Source organism: Dama dama, chromosome 8, assembly GCF_033118175.1.
Source record: "Dama dama isolate Ldn47 chromosome 8, ASM3311817v1, whole genome shotgun sequence".
NCBI classification, from domain to species: Eukaryota; Metazoa; Chordata; class Mammalia; order Artiodactyla; family Cervidae; genus Dama; species Dama dama.
Genome location: NC_083688.1, coordinates 40850028 through 40870040, shown reverse-complemented (window position 1 = coordinate 40870040; position 20013 = coordinate 40850028). Strand labels below are relative to the sequence as shown.

Here is a 20013-nt window from a genome sequence, read left to right as displayed (position 1 = left end):
CCCTACCACCATACACTCCAACTAGTGCACCATTAATAACAATACCTAGCATATAAGATTCTAAGGATTGAATAAAGTAATATACACAATGGGATCAATGCAGTTAAGTGATTACAGAGAGAGGGAAAACAAGTTTGTGCTTATTGTCATCAATCCTGACCATCATCTTTATCATCTCATGCCATGCCGTGAGACTTCTGAGCTTAAATCCTGCCTTCATTGCTCTCACCCTCAGTGTATGCAGGCAAATCAATTGTTTTTAATGTGCCTCACTTTCCTCATGTATAAAATGAATAAAATTAGTAGTGCCTGCCCCCTGGTGCTCTTCTGAGTACAAAAAGAGACAATGGGTATAAAATGCCTAGCACCATGCCTATGATAAACTTTGAATAAATGTTAGCCATTTTAAAATCATCTTGGTATTACTCACGTGTGCCCTCTCCCACTCAAAAGCCAGGAAGGCATAATTAGAGTTTATAGGAGCCCCCCTGGTCCTAGGATCCTGACTTTATTAAAGCATTTGTCTCCTCAAACTTATCATTTCACTTTTGCTTCAGACCTAGACACTGAGCTAGTGTCTTTTTCTTTGGAGAAGAAGAAATGCACTGGGGATAGACAACCTTTAATGCACTCCTGGATCAGTTAGCTTCTGTTGCATAATAATGCAATGAAGTAATGACAACATTTCAATAACATACCTCTATAAGCCTTTATTTCCCTGATGGCTTTGCACAGTAACTAAAAGGGCTCTGATTAAGGCTGACCTGTCTCTGTCACACAGTAGATCTACAGATCTGAGTGTACTCCACATATTATAACTACACCTTGGGCTACCAGGCTAGCTGATGGCCAAGACCCACGAAGCCTCCTGACATCTGGTTTCCAAGCTGGCCTACTGTCACTTCTCACACATATTGGTGGCTAAAACAAGTCATATGACTGAATCCAGGGTCAGTCCAAGGGGTAGAAAAATACAGTCCACCCACGGTGAGCCTATGACAAAGGCGTGGGTCTAGAGAAGTCGGTAAGGAATTGGGGCCATTCATCCAGTCTATGACTCTCTCTGTCAGGCTCAGAAATGCAGAACTGGGAGCAGAAGGGTAGATGTTGCTGTTACTCAGTCGCGTCCAACTTTTTATGACCACATGGATTGTAGCACACCAGGCTTCCCTGTCCTTCACCATCTCCCAGCGTTTGCTCAAACTCATGTCCATTGAGTTGGAGATGCCATCCAACAATCTCATTCTCTGTCGCCGCCTTCTCCTTCTGCCCTCAATCTTTCCCAACATCAGGGTCTTTGCCCAATTAGCCAGCTCTTCACATCAGGTGGCCAAAGTATTACGGCTTCAGCTTCAGCATCAGTCCTTCCAGTGAATATTCAGGGTAGATTTCCTTTCATATTGACTGATTTGATCTCCTTGCTGTCCAAGGGAATCTTTAAGGATTCTTGTCCAGCACCACAGTTAGAAAGCATCAGTTTTTCAGTAGTCAGCCTTCTTTATGGAGCAGCAGGAAAATGATCATAATAATTACAGTAACATTATCAACTAACATTCACTCTGTTTTATGCTTAATATCTGTTGGGCCATATAACAAGTATTTTAGGTGGATTCTCTAAATTTATTCTTCACACCCATACTGCATTATTATCATCCCATCTTGTCAAAGAGAAATTACAGTTTTCAGTGGTTAGTGCCTCTCCTTTGTTCACAAGGCCAGAAATCACTTAAACCAAGATGTGAACCTGGGCAGTCCGACTTCAGAGTCTGTGCTTTGCTGTCCTGTGATGAAGCCTCTTTGATCTCATCTGATCATACTTCCAGAGATCAGGGTCTGTTGTCCTGGAGTTGTCTTATATCATGTGTATCATCCTGAGCCAGGCCATCCAAACGTGTGCTGTATTTAAGAATGAGTCTTGGTCATGTTTGTGGATACCAGCTTGGCATTATTCTTATTCGTCATGACAGCTCTATTTACAGAATTTATTCCAAGTAAAATTGAAACTGAAATGAATTTTTGGAAATTAAAAGCAAACATCTTAGCTTTTTTATGGGCAATAACTTCAGCTCAAGCAGATATTGGAGAGCAGGTTTAATATGTATATCCATGTTTGCGTAAGTGAGCATCTCCTTACCTAAGCAATTTCTAACAGGCCTGTTTCTTGCAGGAAGATTTCACTTTCCATTTATGTAAATTTCTTTCCTGACACTGGTCTGCTGAGTCAGACAATCACACCATTAAAAACTACTGGACAGCATATTTATAGCTGATCTTAAATAGTAAGAGGCATCCATCATGAATTTAGCCTTATTGTGAATGTTTAGTATCCATTTGTCTTGTTTACTTTCTGCCCTGCAGAGGGTGGAGGCCTAAAGCTTTGCTCACAAGAAATCTGATTAACCAGGAAAGAGGAAACTGCTTTTCTGTTCTCCTTCTGCTGTTCCAATAATCCACTGTTGCTCCTCAGAAAATTGCCACCTGTTCTGTGATTCAGGATTAGGTCTTAGAAAAATTGTTTGGAGACTTTGTTCCCATCTCTGTTCAGAAAATACATGTGTATCAGACCGCTCTGTCCCTGGGGCAGAGAGGAAATAAGCATGGGGAACATCCACTTTAGCATCTGGCCCAAGGTTTTTTACGTGAAATCAACAAAATACTCTTTCCACCAGAGCACACTCTTTTTCTCCTGGCCCTTCCTACCACTAATTGGTTCTCAAGGTGTTTTCCCCTTTAGGGAAGGTAGATTTTTCAAAATGAAACTACTTTGAAAAGTATGACCACATTCTTCCTGTGGCTTCTCTATGCTGGATTCTCCTGGGGAATTCCATTGGTGTAAACAAAGATAGGCTAGTTCTCAGTTCAGTTCAGTCGCTCAGTCGTGTCTGACTCTTTGTGACCCCATGAATCGCAGCATGCCAGGCCTTCTAGTTCTAACCAGATGTAAAACCCCTGGATAACTGACTATAATTAAGGGCCTTTTTTTTTTTTTCCTTAACTTTTTATTTTGTTTTATCCTAGATGGCGCTAGTTGTAAAGAACCCACCTGCTAATGCAGGAGCATAAGAGACGCAGGTTCAATCCCTGGTTGGGGAAGATCCCCTGGAGAAGGGCATGGCAACCCACTCCAGTATTCTTGCCTGGAGAATCCCATGGACAGAGGAGCCTGGTGGGCTACAGTCCATAGAGTTGCAGAGTCGAACACGACTGAAGTGACTTAGTACGCAGAACAATAGCTGGTTAACAGTGTTGTGACAGTTTCAGGTGACCTGCAAAGGGGCTCAGCCAAACATATACAAGAGCCTCTTTCTTTTTACCCCCTTACCTCCCTGACTGTTGCTTTCTATCATTCCATCTCTCATTTATGTCGTTTCTAAGAGAGATGTAGTCTATGGAGTCACTTGTAGACCCCTCGGAAGCATCCTTTTGAGCTTTACTTTTCAATGTATAACCAGAGTGACCATTGACCATAACAGCCAAATACAGCTTGGAGTGTTGCTACTGAACTGCTCAAACAGTGAAAGTGTGAAAGTGAAAATGTTAGGCACTCACTCGTGTCTGACTCTTTTGTGACCCCATGGACTATAGCCCACCGAGTTCCTCTATCCATGGAATTTTCAAGGCAAGAATACTGAAGTGGGTAGCCATTTCCTTCTCCAAGGGATCTTCCCGAACCCAGGGATCAAAGCCAGGTCACCTGCATTGCAGGCAGATTTTTTACCATCTGAGCCACCAGTAACATGCCTTAAATGTTCGAAATTCAATTTTGGTTTCTGTCATTCTTCCAGGGCGTTTGGCCCTGAAATGTAGTATAATTGCTTCCAGAGCCAAATTTATACTAGATACAACTTTGCATGTTGTATGTTTTATATAAACATTCATTTATACATACATACATAGTATACATACATCTCATGAACTGAGAACTATAAGTGGAATGTAATTAGGATTTCATGAGGATGCTTTTCTAAAATTTCATTCTTGTGACTGGAATTTGAATATGGTGTTGTTATCAGTGGTAAATGAAACAAAATATTATCTTTGTACAGTTAGAAAAATTAATAACTTGAGAAAAAGACTCTCCCAAAATCTACATAAAAATGAGCTTTTCCTTTTTCCAAAGAAGCACACATAAATCTGGATAATCAGTTTGAAGACCTCACATACATTCATCCTCATTTGCTAAACATTTTGAATTCAGAGATGAGTTTTCTTTTCCTTTGCTTTTGATATACTCTGTTAACTGAATTTTTTTAGAGAAAATGCATTTTTAAGTCTATTAAGTTAGGCTATACTAAATCTGCTTAGTTTTCTTCTTTTTCTATCTTAAAAATGAATTACTTTTAGAAAATATATAACTAGAATGGTGATATTTTTAAAAATTCATGTAGCATATTAAAATCCTTTATTAGGAAGAATAAAAATTCCATACAGTCTGTTCTATCAATACTAATTATGAAAGATTTCTTTTTATTTGAATATACTCACTTTGGAAGTGTAATGTGTTCTATTGAAACTTTGAAACAATAATGCAAAAATTAAAATTTAAATATTAAAATTAAAATAAAGGCAGCTTTTGCTAAGGGAAAAATGTCATATATCAGGTAGATTATTTAAGGGCTCTTAAAGAGAACGAATTTAAGAATACCTGTTATTCTCTAGAAAATTAATTAGCCAGGTTTGTGCTTAATAAATACTACTTGATGATGATGAAATTAAATGAAAGAAAAATGCCTGACATAGCTAATTGCAAATGCATGCACTCAGAATATGAAATAGACATAATATAAGTAATTTGATTCTTGTGTGGTTAGGAAATCTGGAATACAACCTCTGCAGAGGTTGCTGATGCAGAATTGCAAGATCGTTACCATTTCATAATAGGTTAAAAAACTTAACTAATACAAGCAATCCCTATATTTTAAAATGACTTAATTATGAATTTGGGGAGATAATATGCACAGTTCTAGAATTTATGGGGATACAGTGTTTGATCCTGAATATCCATGTCTCTTTGTAATGGGGAATTTTGGTTGAATAGCATCTAACCTACTTAAAAGGAGTTCGGTAGGAGTTCCTAGCCCGAGTAATTTCCACCTCCATTTCTGCTTCTATCTATAAATCATGTGGTGGATCTATAATTAATGAATTCAAAGGAAGATAAAAGGGACAGCATTTTAAGGAACACGAATGTTAAATGATTTCTTCAGCTATCCATTTTTCTTAAAATTGATAGTGTTTTCTACTGGAAGAGAACTGTTAAGATCATTACCTATAGTCATGTCTTCCAGGCTTTTACCTCTTACCAAAAACACCATACAATCTGGGTATAAACAGCTTCATTGCAAATCCTCAACTGTTAGAAGCCAAACTCTAATATTTCATACTCACCGCAAAAATGTGATATTTTATGAACAACTAAAAGTACGAACTCTGCCTGGAAAAGTTCACCATCACTATAAGAACTCTGCTTTAAAAAATAAAACAAGTAATTTAAACAAGAAAAAAGAATTATCAACTATGTTATGTCATATATTTTAAATAAATTTCCTTTCTTAGGGGAAAAAACCCAAAATGTTAATGTGTGTTAATTAATATACTCAGCCTTATCATTTATGGGTTTTCTGCAGCAGTAACTAATTTTATAGAGATATAGCATTACTTTAAAATTTTCATAATATCAGTATCAATCATTGTTTTTCTTGCTAAGTTTTCTCATTTTCAGATATTTATTTTATTTATGGAAATGCAAATACATTTGTATCATGCTGGATAAACTTTTAGAACTCTAGGTCTTTTTGATCTGTACTTTGAACTCCATTATTTTCTTCAGAGGCTTAAAAATATATGTTTGTAGACCTAATCAAAAATGAAATTATTATCTACAAAAGTTGGCATAACATGATCATGTTACTTTGACTCTAAAAATAGTATATTTTATCTGAAAACCTATATTCACCTATATTGTGGGTATTTATAAGAGGTACTGAGTTCATAATGTGGTCAGTTTTGGTCTAAGCATTTTGTTCTGGGTCCATTTTTTTAAGAAGCCAGATTTTTAGTAATCTTAGCACAAGCAAGAATAGAGCTTTCTTCTTCTTCTTCTTCTTCTTCTTCAAGTGAATAAATAAATAAGGTCCTTTCGTTAAGTTGGAAAGTCCTCTGAGATTCTAATCTAGTTAAGCATTCATGCAGAATCTTCTTGATTCATATAACACATGCACCTTAATAAGCTTCTATTATCCAATTTTCTAGGCCAAACTAAACTGAAAACAGAAAATCAGGAAGGAGATGGAAAGGGATAGAGAAGAAGCTGAAAGGACAAGAAACAGAAAAAATGTAAAACAAGCACAGAGGGCTGTTGCTGCAAAGTAGACCAAGGAATACTAGTGATGACTCTTCAGTCAGGGCTTCTGAAGCTTCTTGCTAAGGAAACTGTAAAATCCACTCATGACTACAGTGAAGGCTGTAAATTGCAGTGTTTATTTATATCCCATATGTTTCCAGTAGGTCTTTAAAAGGAAAGAATTATAATACATTATATCAAAATGGTTTAGATTAGATATATTCTGAGGCTCTAAAAATACTCTTCAGTTATCTTTAATTAAAAAAAGAAAAGTCTCACATGCCACAGATGCTGAATAAATGGTACATTGCTGGAACTTCACTCATTTGCTACATAAAATGGAGTGAGGCTCTTAAGATAATAACTGAATTAGATAAACTTAAAATTTTGCAATAGCTAAATAAGAGGATACTGAGCCAGTACACAGACAGTAATCAAGCTTCACTTTTAGAATTATAAAATTTCTCTGAGCATGTGCCAGTATATCCAAACCAGCCTGAGCTCAGGAATTGCTCATAATTACAGTTTGTATTATTGAATTTGTCCATTGGAGATGAAACCAGGTCAAAGCACCTGAATGAAAGATGTTTCTAGTGATTCCATTTAGCAAGGATTTCTATAACATCTACAGCTACTGTAAATTATACAATATGTAATAGAATGGATATAGAAAACAAAAAGACTCATTCCATAGTACAAGAAGCTGGTATCATAATAAATGCATAAACAACTCAAATACAGTAAGGACTATGATAGACCTCTGTCAAAGAATGTTCAAACTACCGCACAATTACACTCATTTCACATGCTAGCAAAGTAATGCTCAAAATCTTCCAAGGCAGGCTTCAATTGTTCTTGAACAAAGAACTTCTAGATGTACAAGCTGCATTTAGCAAAGGCGGAAAAGCCAGAGATCAAATTGCCAATATCCATTAGATCATAGAAAAAGCAAGAGGAGTCCAGAACAACATCTACTTCTGCTTCATTGCCTACGCCAAAGTTTTTGACTGTGTGGATCACCACAAACTGTGTAAAATGCTTCAAGAGATGAGAATACCAGATCACCTTACCTGCCTCCTGAGAAACCTGTATGCATGTCAAGAAGCAACAGTTAGAACCGGGCATGGAACAACAGACTGGTTCAAAATCAGGAAAGTAGTAGTTCAAGGCTGTATATTGTCAAACTGCTTATTTAACTTATATGCAGAGTACATTATATGAAATGCAAGGCTGGATGAATCACAAGCTGGAATCAAGATTTCTGGGAGAAATATCAATAACTTCAGATATGCAGATGACACCACCCTATGGCAGAAAGCTTAGAGGAACTAAAGAGCCTCTTGACGAAGGTGAAAGAGGAGAGTGAAAAAGATGTATAATGACAGTTTCGATTTCCTTGCTTGTGATGGGTCTGTTAAGATCTTCTATTTCTTCCTGGTTCAGTTTTGGAAAGTTATACTTTTCTAAGAATTTGTCCATTTCATCCAAGTTGTCCATTTTATTGGCATAGAGCTGCTGGTAGTAGTCTCTTATGATCCTTTGTATTTCAGTGTTGTCTGTTGTGATCTCCATTTATCCTCTATGACCCACCTCCCAGAATATTGGAAATAAAAGCAAAACTAAACAAATGGGACCTAATGAAACTTAAAAGCTTTTGCACTACAAAGGAAACTATAAGTAAGGTGAAAAGACAGCCCTCAGATTGGGAGAAAATAATAGCAAATGAAGAAACAGACAAAGGATTAATCTCAAAAATATACAAGCAACTCCTGCAGCTCAATTCCAGAAAAATAAATGACCCAATCAAAAAATGGGCCAAAGAACTAAACAGACATTTCTCCAAAGAAGACATACAGATGGCTAACAAACACATGAAAAGATGCTCAACATCACTCATTATTAGAGAAATGCAAATCAAAACCACAATGAGGTACCATTACACGCCAGTCAGGATGGCTGCTATCCAAAAGTCTACAAGCAATAAATGCTGGAGAGGGTGTGGAGAAAAGGGAACCCTCTTACACTGTTGGTGGGAATGCAAACTAGTACAGCCACTATGGAAAACAGTGTGGAGATTTCTTAAAAAACTGGAAATAGAACTGCCATATGACCCAGCAATCCCACTTCTGGGCATACACACTGAGGAAACCAGATCTGAAGGAGACACGTGCACCCCAATGTTCATCGCAGCACTGTTTATAATAGCCAGGACATGGAAGCAACCTAGATGCCCATCAGCAGATGAATGGATAAGGAAGCTGTGGTACATATACACCATGGAATATTACTCAGCCATTAAAAAGAATTCATTTGAACCAGTCCTAATGAGATGGATGAAGCTGGAGCCCCTTATACAGAGTGAAGTAAGCCAGAAAGATAAAGAACATTACAGCATACTGACACATGTATATGGAATTTAGAAAGGTGATAACGATAACCCTATATGCAGAACAGAAAAAGAGACACAGAAATACCGAACAGACTTTTGAACTTTGTGGGAGAATGTGAGGGTGGGGTATTTCAAAAGAACAGCATGTATACTATCTATGGTGAAACAGATCACCAGCCCAGGTAGGATGCACGAGACAAGTGCTCCGGCCTGGTGCACTGGGAAGACCCAGAGGAATCGGGTGGAGAGGGAGGTGGGAGGTGGGATCGGGATTGGGAATACATGTAAATCCATGGCTGATTCATATCAATGTATGACAAAACCCACTGGAAAAAATAATAATAATAATAATAAAAAAATTAAAATAAATAAATAAATAAATAAAAGGCATCTTTCTGGAAAAAAAAAAAAAAAAAGATGGCTTAAAACTCAACATTCAAAATATGAAGATCATGGCATCTGGTCCCATTACTTCATGGCAAATAGATGGGGGAACAATGGAAACAGTGAGAGACTTTATTTTGGGGGGCTCCAAAATCATTGCAGATGGTGACTGCAGCCATGAAATTAACATACACTGGCTCCTTGCAAGAAAAGCTATGACAAACCTAGACAGCGTACTAAAAAGCAGAGACATTACTTAACTGACAAAGGTCCATATAGTCAAAACTATGGTTTGTCCTGTCGTCATGTATGGATGTGAGAGTTGGACCAAAAAGAAGGCTGAGTACTGAAGAATTGATGCATTCAAACATGGAGAAGACTCTTAAGAGTTCCTTGGACTGTTAGGAGATCAAACCAGTCAGTCCTAAAAGAAATCAACCCTGAATATTCATTGGAAGGACTGATGCTGAAGCTGAAGCTCCAATACTTTGGCCACCTGATGCAACTCAGAGCCAACTCCTTGGAAAAGATCCTTATGCTGGGAAAGATTGAAGTCAGGAGGAAAAGGGGGTGACAGAGGATGAGATGGTTTGATGGCATCACCAATTCAATGGACATGAATTTGAGCAACTTTGGGAAATGGTGAAGGACAGGGAAAACTGGCATGCTGCAGTCCATGGAATCACAAAGAGTTGGACACAACTGAGGAACTGAACAACAAAAACAAATTGTAGACAAATATAAAAGTAATCATAGGTGTTGAGATGGAGCAATTCTGCCTGAAGGGAAGAAAATGGAAGGCAGTTGCTGAGCCTTATTTTGAAGGATTGATATTGAACTGGTGAGCAGGAATGCAAAGGGCTTTTTGGAGCAACGGAAAAGTATGGACCACATCACCACAGTGTGTATACCAGAGTGCAATGTATTGCGTCTGGAAAATAGAGCTCTTGTTTTTGAAGAATGGTGCCATTTGTATTGGTTGAAATTGTGTTAGGACAGGTGAAGTAAAACATTGACTAATGTACATAGGTGCCCTTCAAGACAAGAATTCACATGCTTCTGGTCTTACCAACTTTATTCCTTTTCTTTACTTTAAAAACTATACTTTAAAATCTTGATTTATTCTTTTCCTTTCATTGTTATTGTTTGAAAATGAAATGAAATTATTTCAGTCTGGAATACAAGACTCTGTCTAGGCTGGATTTTTTTCCCCAAAATACAGTAAGCAGATATTATCATGGAGTGATTTTAGGATCTTGGGAAATATTTGTTCAGGACAGTCCTTTTCCTTGGGCAGGTGCCATCTTGCCTGGAGTCCCACTCTAGTCCAGGGAAATGCTGCTGTGTAGCCTGAAGTCAGGGTTTGGGATTTGGGCCCTGAGCATTGATGTCCCTCAAGGCTTCACCAAGGACCCCATTAGAATCAGGCAGAGGAAGGAGTCAACGTCTGGTCATGATTAATCCTCTCAATGCCCTGGCCTAATGTAGACTGGCCTTGGGCCCCAGCCAGCTGGCCCTGGGTTAGCCAGCCCACTCCTTCATGCTTGACTCATGTTTTTCAGAGGCTCGTTCTGTGCCATGGCTTTCTTCTCTTCCCTCTGTGTCCGTTAGAACTTTAGAGGTACAGGGACCTACAAAAAATTGGTGACCAGAGGTGAATTAAGGCTTGCACTGTCATTGCTAATCCTAGCAGAGGCATAGCAGGGACTAAACTGCAAGGCCACTGGACCACCAGAAATCATGGATGTGCTCCAGAGGGCACATGCAACATCCTAAAAAGTACATGAGTGCTGTCTATTACAAAGAATTGTCTGGTCCAAATGTACAGCTTTGGAGGAACCATCATGTAAATATTTATTTTTAAGAGTCGACAATCCATTGCTTTTATGAGATTCTCAAAGGAGTCTAAGAAGAACCCAGAAAGGTCAAGAATCACTAGCAAAGTGGTTGCAAATATGGACTTCAGAGTAACCCAGACCTAGTTCAAACTTGCTCTTGGACATGTGACTTGTAACAATGCACTTAACTTGCCTGATCCTTAGTTTCTTCTTTTCTAAAAGGGGAGCTATAGTCCCCAGTGTACAGGGTAGTTATAAGTATTAAATTGTCTAGTGCATATAGACAAAGGGTTTAACAAAAGAACGGCACAAAGGAGGAACTCATTAAATAATTATATTCATTAATCACTGTAGTGAAAGTGAAGTCACTCAGTCGTGTCCGACTCTTTGCAACTCATGGACTGTAGCCTGCACCAGGCTTCTCCGTCCATGGGATTTTCCAAGCAAGCGTACTGGAGTGGGTTGCCATTTCCTACTGCAGGGGATTTTCCAGACCTGGGTCTCCCGCATTGCGGGCAGATGCTTTACCCTCTGAGCCACCAGGGAAGCTACCAGGCTTTCTGAGTAACTGTAGTACCTTTAATCATCTCTAGGAGCAACATAGCACAATGGAAACGTATCTGACTCAGGTAGGCCTGGCAGTGACAGTATTCTTTAACAGCCACTTAATTTTCCTGAGCCTCCATTATTATGTAAGTGGAGTGTGGTACTTATATCACAGGTTCGTTTTGAGAAATGAGAACATATGCAAGATATTTGCACAAGGACTGCCCTGTATTATGTGTTCAATAAAGAGAGATATGGACTTCCTAGGTGGCGCTAGTGATAAAGACCCTGTGTCCTAATACAGGAGACATAAGAGGCACAGGTTCAAAACCGTGTCAGGAAGATCCCCTGGAGTAGGAAATGGCAAATCCACTCTAGTACTCTTGCCTGGAGCATCCCATGGACAGAGGAGCCTGTAGGCTACAGTCGACAGGGTTGCTATGAGTCGGACATGACTGAAGCGGTTTAGCACAATGTAGCACAGAAAAGGGATATAACACTCAAACATCTTGTCTCCCAGTCCAGTCTCCCTCCCCCTGCAATAGAACCCGGTTAGGGCTGATGAGACTTGAAATCACCCCAGGACATTGAGAAGACCTAAATCTTATACCAGGTTTCATTTGTCCTAATGTGCCCAGAGGAAGTTTTTGTCTATTTTCATTCTGTTCTCTTTCCTCTTTTTCTTATTTTTCTTCCTCTTTGGGAACTTCCTTTACTTCCTCCTAGCTTAAGGATAGATAAGAGTTGATTACAGGGGTTGCAAAAAGTAAGGGATGTGGTTGTGGTTTTTTGGTTAGGGGTCTGATGGTCATAAAGTAGAGAGAAAAGTGTCTTTGTTCAGGCTGCTAAAAGAAAATTCCATAAATTGGGTAGCTTTTAAATGGCAGCAGTTTATCCCTCACAGTTTCTGAAGTTCAAGATCAAGGTGCTGCAGAATCCATCTGGTGAGAGGTGTTTAATAGTCAGCTGTCTTTTTCTTGCTGTAACCCTATATGGCAGAGAGGACAAGATATCTGTCTCAGGACTCTTTTATAAGGGTGTTAATTACCTTCCAAATGCCCCCTAATATCTTCATGTTGAGGGTTAGGATTTCAACATATGAATTTGAGGAAAACACATTCAGTCCATAGCAGAAAGGGCATTAGATTTTCCTTCAATAAATGAAAGAATGATCCAGATTAGTATGAAATAAATATCCTAGAATTACTGGGTAACATACCTGGATAGTCGAAATCACTCATGTAAAATCAGTTGAGGAGAGTCACTATTCTCATGCTGAAGTAATACTTAAACATAATACTGAAAGAAAAAAATAAAACCATAAAAAACTATCTTTTTTGGTAAAAAAAACCATTGCAAAGTGGAATTGTCATTGTTGTTGTTTAGTCTCTAAGTGGTGCCTAACTCTTTCATGACCCCATAGACTTTTGCTTCCCAGGCTTCTCTGTCCATGTGATTTCCCAGGCAAGAATACTGAAGTGGATTGTCAGTTCCTTCTCCAGGAGATTTTCCCAACTTAGGAACTGAACCCACGTCTTCTGCATTGGCAGGCAGATTCTTTACCACCAAGCCACCAGGGAAGTCCCGCAAAGCAGAACAGACATACACAATTGTGATCTTTGCTGAGTTTGAGTAATGAGCTCTTAACTAAATTGACTTCATTTTAAATGAAGACTAGAAATGGATACACACACACATGTGTGAGTGTGTGTGTATGTGTGTATAGCTAAATAGGTAAACAGTCCCCCACCCCTCCTGTCTCCACATCTTCTATAGTCTGACTCTGGCTTTCATATAAGGTTCTCTTCCAGGAGACATCTGGTGTCATATTGTTCTCTCTGGATTTGAAAGTCTTTTTTCTTGAAGCATGATCCCTTGAGGGACTAGTCATTGTCATCTATTAGAACACAGAATGGGTAGTGAATAGGGAGTGCTGAGAAGTCAGGACTTGGACTATTTAATCCAGCTCTGACCTTAACTAGCTGAGCAAGTTCGAATCTGTGTGGAAGTACCTTCTCTTTAGAAGAGGAATTCAGTAAATGGTTTCTTATTCTCTGTGTGCATCACATTATTTATCGATAAACGGAAGCAGCTGGACAAGATAATCTCTAAGGACCCTTCCTGTTCTTAATTCTAAGATTATCTTCTCAATGTTAGGACAATGTGGTGCTTACTGGCATCACCATTAATGAAATTACCCATCATTTATCTTATAAAGGGAAAGCAAAAACCAATAGCAATGAGCCAGCTAAGCCTTAAAAGGAGAGTATGTGGATTTTTATCATACCCGAAGCTCTGCAGTGATGCTTGGGATGAATGTGAAAGTCTTAAAAAAAAAAAAAAAAAAAGAGGTGCCCTGGGGTGACCTGACCTGCCTTATTGTTTGGGCTTGGATACAGCAAACACATTCTACTTTAGTGTAGTTATGTATGCTTGAGACTCAGAATGTAGCTGAAAATAAAAGTCTGTACTTAATACTTGTTGGTAAGAGATTATCCTACAAAAAAAAAACATGTTTTTCCATCTCCTTATCTCTTATTTACCTCTTCACTCAGACCTTGCCTCCTACTCCACAGAGAAGGTTCACAGGAGGTTACCAGGTGGCGCTCACTCAGATTTCATTCCCTCAATTCTACAAGTACCCATTAAGTTTCAATCTTTATCTTTCTTCTTCCTGTCATAGAGGATGAGGTGTCCTGCCAAGACTAAGCGTCTACAGGTCCAGCACTTGACCTCATTTCCTGTTCACAGGGATAGAATCCTGATGCAACTTTTGTGCTTCCTCCCCACCTTTAAAAACCACACATCTGTTTCCAGTCCGCCCCAAAACATTTTTGGTGACCCTCCCAACTGCCTGTGAAAGGTCCAGCCCAGGAGTCCTGCTTCCATTAAATGCCACAATAGAAGAGCGTAATTCCTAGAGGAAAGGGTCTCACTTCACTTGTACACAGCCATTAAAGTGGCTTCTGCTTGACCCCATTTCATGTAGCCTTAATCTTATCCTTTGCATGCCTCTCTCACCATTAGATAACAGAAATGAAGCGATTTCCTTTGTGTTTGGCCTTTCCTGTAAATCTCATTTCCAGATTTGCTCCAAATTATGGGAAAGATTAAGTGGAGTGGGAAAACGAGAGGAAGGCAGAAGACATTAGACTCTGTTGAGGCAGGGCAGTCAAGTTTCACAGCTTGATTTTACCCTTTCGGAATCGAGAGGGCGTGGCCTGCACCGACCACGGGCTGACACCCTCTGCAGCAGGAGGCGTGGGCAGCGCGTCCCCACGAGGGCATCCGTGCCCCAGAACAGCTCTCGTCACTCTCCCCCTTTCCCCAGCTGTCAGCAGAGGAACTTCCTCTGACCATCTGCTGCTGCATTAGTCAAAGTTCATCAGCTTGTCCACAGGATTTCTCTCCCAAATCTGTATGGCTGCCCTATTGTTCATTATATGTCTGGTTTTCTCATTTCTTAGGAAAGTTCTTTTTTCATTTTACATTTCATTCTGTTCCTTTGAACATGGATCCCAGATACTTCTAACTGCAAAACTTGAATACTCCCCTCCACCTGTTTTAGTGTGAACAACTGTAGTCTAGAGATGAATAGCCAAGGAAGCGCTAGTACAGAAACTGAGAAGAACCAAGCTTCATGAAAATGGAACTTAGGTCAGTTTATCTCTGACTCTCTTTTGTGGCTGGGGCACCTGGCATCATTTTCCTGCCTCAGTTTCCTTATTTGTAAAATGTGAGTAAAAGCATTAATCTGTCTAGCTTCTTGAGTTCTATAAGAACTATAGATAATTCATGGAAGAACTACCATGCTCACCTACTGTTATTTCTGCTAAATGTATTAGCAGCAGCAGTCTCAGCATCATGACATTCCTAAAATTGCATCTGTGCCTCACAGCAAGAACATTCTACCCTAGAAACAGGTATAACCCATGTCCTTAATCAGACTGTCAGTATTTAAGCATATTTTCTCCCAGACTGTCTGTTGGGGGAGAGGGGTGTACTGTGATCCCCAGAAGTTCTTTTGTAGGTAGAGATGGTGTCCCAGTTTGTTCAGCTACCTCCATCGACTCCAGGGATATTTCTAGCTGAAGATGACTAGTGCCTAGAGGTGATTTACACTAGAATCTGGGCCACTTATCCACGTGCCAAAGTTCCCAGTTCTCTGTGGTATGTGGTGCTTCTTCCTGAAGGTACTGGGTGAAAGTGCTTATCAGTCAGAGACTCCTCAACAAAAGGCTTGACAGCCCCCTTTGTCAAGACTTTCCTCTAGAAGACATGTAGCAGATTGGACCTGCATTACACACCTCTGCATTCTTTTGCAGACTAGCAACTTTTTGTTGTGTTAGAGAAAATAACATGAGAAATTTTTTTTCACAGCACTATTCAATAGAGATAGCTATGAGATCCATTACTGTTGTCCAGCACGCAACATTTAAGCGTGGTGTCTCTCTGTGCCTGAAAATGCAAGCAATATGGTGGCTTCCAGAGCAAATGGCAGAATCAGGTTAGCCTAGCACACTTGCCAAAGGTTTAGGTAAGAGGTATTATACAAATGTCTAAGTTATTCTAGTTCCGGACTCTAAGATTTCTAAAAGTCACTTTCACACAATTCATTATTATTAATATTTGTGAATATTTGATAAAATCCAGAATCTTTTTCTGCTGTGGAAAATAAATCATCCCTAATAGCTGAATTTTTTTCTTTATTTTAAACTTGAACTTTTGCCTGACAGTCACATGTCATCACCATGCTTTTCTCTGCTTAATACTGTTTTTCTTACCTCCACCCTAGGATGGCCGTCTGCGGATGAATGACCAGCTGATTGCGGTTAATGGGGAATCTCTTCTGGGAAAGTCCAACCACGAAGCTATGGAAACACTTAGACGATCCATGTCCATGGAAGGAAACATCCGAGGGATGATCCAGTTGGTGATTCTGAGGAGGCCAGAGAGACCAATGGAGGTGATGCAATTGTTATTTCCCTGTAAAAACTGCCCAAATGGCCACCAGAAAATTCACACTTCCATCACTAGGGTGGTAGCTAGGCTCATACTGGTTTCTGAAATTAGAAAAATATGCACCTAGAGGTGCTCTGATGGGATTATGTGGCAAATAGGTGGTTATATATTTTAGGTATAACTAGAAGGTATAAAAATGTGCATATAAATTAAGTCATTTACCCAGTGTAACAGGTCCATAATTTCTAGTTTTTCCCCAGAACTTCCTAGAGCTATGGACTTTATGAATTATACTTTATTCATATTAGGAACATTAACACATATAACATGCTTACATGCTTTCTGGATGATATGCTAGCATTGTCCATTCCTTATTAAGTTCCTAATAAGATGCCTATAATGCTTACTGTGAAGATTATTATAATGCAATTAGCTCTCTATATTCTTCCTTACAATTTGTGCTTGAGTAATACAAATCCGGGGCTTCTCTTGTGGCCCAGTGGTAAGAATCTGCCTGCCAATGCAGGAGCCATGGGTTCAGTCCCTGGGTTGGGAAGATCCCATGGAGAAGAACATGGCAACCCACTCCAGTATTCTTGCCAGGAAAATTCCATGGACAGGGAAGCCTGGTGGACTACAGTCCATGGGGGTCTCAAAATAGTCAGATACAGCTTAGCAACTAAACAACAACAAATACAGATCTGCAACTTAACTAATTCAAAATTTGATCTATTAAACAAACATCTTGCTTCATATTATTAAATACACTTTAATTAAATATTTTTGAAATCTATTATTATTATTATTTCTTTATGGAGTTTTTTAATGTAAAATATTTTTATGTATACATGAAGTATAAACAAAATATTATTGAATGCTGATATTGCTAAGTATTTCACTTACATATAATTATATTTACATAATGATTATATTTTACAATGATCTATCAATTATATTTATCATAAAATATTCCTAAAACATTATTTTTGCTAATGTATAGGCAATAGTTATTAAATTCTCTTACAAATTATTTTAAGAAAAGATAAGAAACAAGCTGATAATAGTTGAGAGTTGAGAAAAACATCAGAAATCACATATATATTCTATAAGGACAAATAATGTTTGTGTGATATAATAATACAAGAAGTTAAAATAGAATCCTATTAAAACACTGTTAGTTTTAATAATAAATTCAACTTAAAAATTGTAAAAGATTTTCAGGTTAAGAATAGAAGGTAGTTGGGACTCATAATGGTTAAAAGTTTGGGCTCTAGAGTTTTAGATTGAGTTAAAAACCCCATGTTGGTCACTTCCTAGCTATGTAAAGACATACATAGTTGAATGCTCAGTAGATAGCAATACAGTTGTCTGCCTTATCCTTTCGTATATCTTCATTTACCAGCACGTAGTGGAAAGTTGGGCTTCCCTGGTCACCCAGATGGTAAAAAATCTGCCTGCAATGCAGGAAACCCAAGTTCAATCCCTGGGTCAGGAAGATCCCCTTGAGAAGGAAATGGCAACCCACTCCAGTTTTCTTCCCCGGAGAATTCCATGGACCGAGGAGCCTGCCAGGCTGCAGTCCATGGAGTCACAGAGTCGGATGCGAATGAACGACTAACACTTTCACTTTCAGTAGACAGTTATTATACATTGTGTAATAAATGAATAAAAGTTTCTTATAAGGCCTACTTCATCTGAGAGGATAAGCTGAAGTAAACTTACTGTATCTTTATGTTAGTCACTCAGTCTTGTCCAGCTCTTTGTGACCCCATGGACTGTAACCCCTTCAGGCTCCTCTGTCCATGGGATTTTCCAGGCCAGAATACTGGAGTGGGTTGCCATTTCCTTCTCGAGGCTGTATCTTACTTTGTTACATTATCGGCTATTGGAAAGGAGGAACTGTACCTTTTTACTCTTCTATACATAACCTTGTAAATGTTAAATAAATGTAAATTGGCAATTACTGAAGACTATATATAATGAGCCAACTCATTTTCAACATTTGTGTCTGCTTAAGTGACATAGAGGTTTCCATGAATATTTAATGGATTTTACTTATGTACACAGTCATAAAACCCTTATCTCTTGCTTCCTACTATGAGAGAATCAGCTCCTTTTTAGTTGAATTTCATTCTTACTCTGGAGCCCTAGACCTCCACGGAACCCAGTTGTTGGAGGCAGGTACGAAGTATGGTCTGTGGGCCCCTGAGTCACCCATTCCATGCATCTGTGTTTTAAATCTCTCTTAAGATGTCTTGGAGCAAAGATTTCTCAACTAATAGAAAAGTCAGAAATGCACTGCTCACTGCTCAAGATTTCCATATCTGTGCAGAAGTAAAAGATAGCAAATGAAAAAAAGAAAAGGAGAAATGAACACTGCTAAAAGAGTTCCCTCCCCACTTTTCATCTTCCCTAGTTTCGTGTTTTTCTCTCCAGTATATGAATGCCTAGTGGATAAATGCTCGTTGTTTTGACTTGTCAAGTTAAGACACTTTATTATTTGCGTTCTCCTTTACCACAGGTATTTTCATTTTAATTCTCATGCTCTGGGCTAGGCTGAGAATTATTCCATCAGAAGCAAGTACTAAGCCTTCAGTTTGTTGCCCAACTTCAGGAGTGTCCTGTTGATATGGTTCACTAGGAAATCTATTAGGAAAAAGAAAAGGGACAAAAAGCAATTTTTATGAGGACATTTAAACAAGATTCATTTTTGGTTTCCCTAATATTTATATGCTTTCCATGGGGGATGAGCAGGCACTTGGCTCTCTCAGCTAGTGAGAATCTCTGCGGTATCCATGACGATTAAAGAGTATTATTTTTTTTTCATATAACGACAGCCGCCTAATGTACAGCTAATCTTTATTAAATTAAAAAAAAAAAAAAAAAGCTGTAGCTATTTGATCTCCCAAATCTGTTTTACTGTGTCAAAGCATATGTTGTCTGCTCATGTGTTTGGAAGATTGTCCTCTGGAGCAGCAACCACCCTCAGGTATGATAAAAAAGAATCACTAACCTAGAAAAAGGCCCCTGCACTGCTCATATATTCAATTAGTTAGGTTTGGAAAGAACACCAAAATGGTTACTTGAACATGATATTGATATTTAAAAAAAAGAAGAAGATGCTACTTAAGAAAAGTCAAAATATATAGTCTTTGGGGTATTTTCCCACATTACCCAGATGTACAAGATACGTAAACAGTTTTGATGAGAACCTCGTGAAGAATACATAATGAGCCCTTGACTGAATCAAAATCATTTTAAACAGAAACATGTTTTTCAAAGGATGAGCTTGAGGTTCAATTGTAATTCTATTTGAGCCTAGAGACTTGGTATTAAAAAATGGGTTATGACCTGTTTTTTCTTTTTCCTTCCCCCAAACATTTCCCTCCCCTGAGTTGTAAGCTCAACTTGGTAGAAGCAGAATATGTTTAAAACTCCATTATATTTTTTATTGGCTGGGACACTAATGGAATGCTCCTCGACAGCTCTATTTTACAGGCTGAATACTTTAGTTAGACTGGTTACTGATCAGTTGTTGGGATATTGATTGT

General features: G+C 38.7%; 1 protein-coding gene across 3 annotated transcripts in view; it reads left to right on the top strand.

Moving 5' to 3' along the window:
* PARD3B (par-3 family cell polarity regulator beta) overlaps positions 1-20013 on the top strand; it is a 1129489-nt gene that overhangs the window by 677220 nt on the left and 432256 nt on the right. For all 3 annotated transcript variants that reach the window (XM_061148945.1, XM_061148946.1, XM_061148947.1), the window contains exon 12: positions 16296-16466. In XM_061148945.1, the coding sequence (XP_061004928.1) occupies positions 16296-16466 (171 nt within the window). The remainder of the gene's footprint in view (positions 1-16295; positions 16467-20013) is intronic.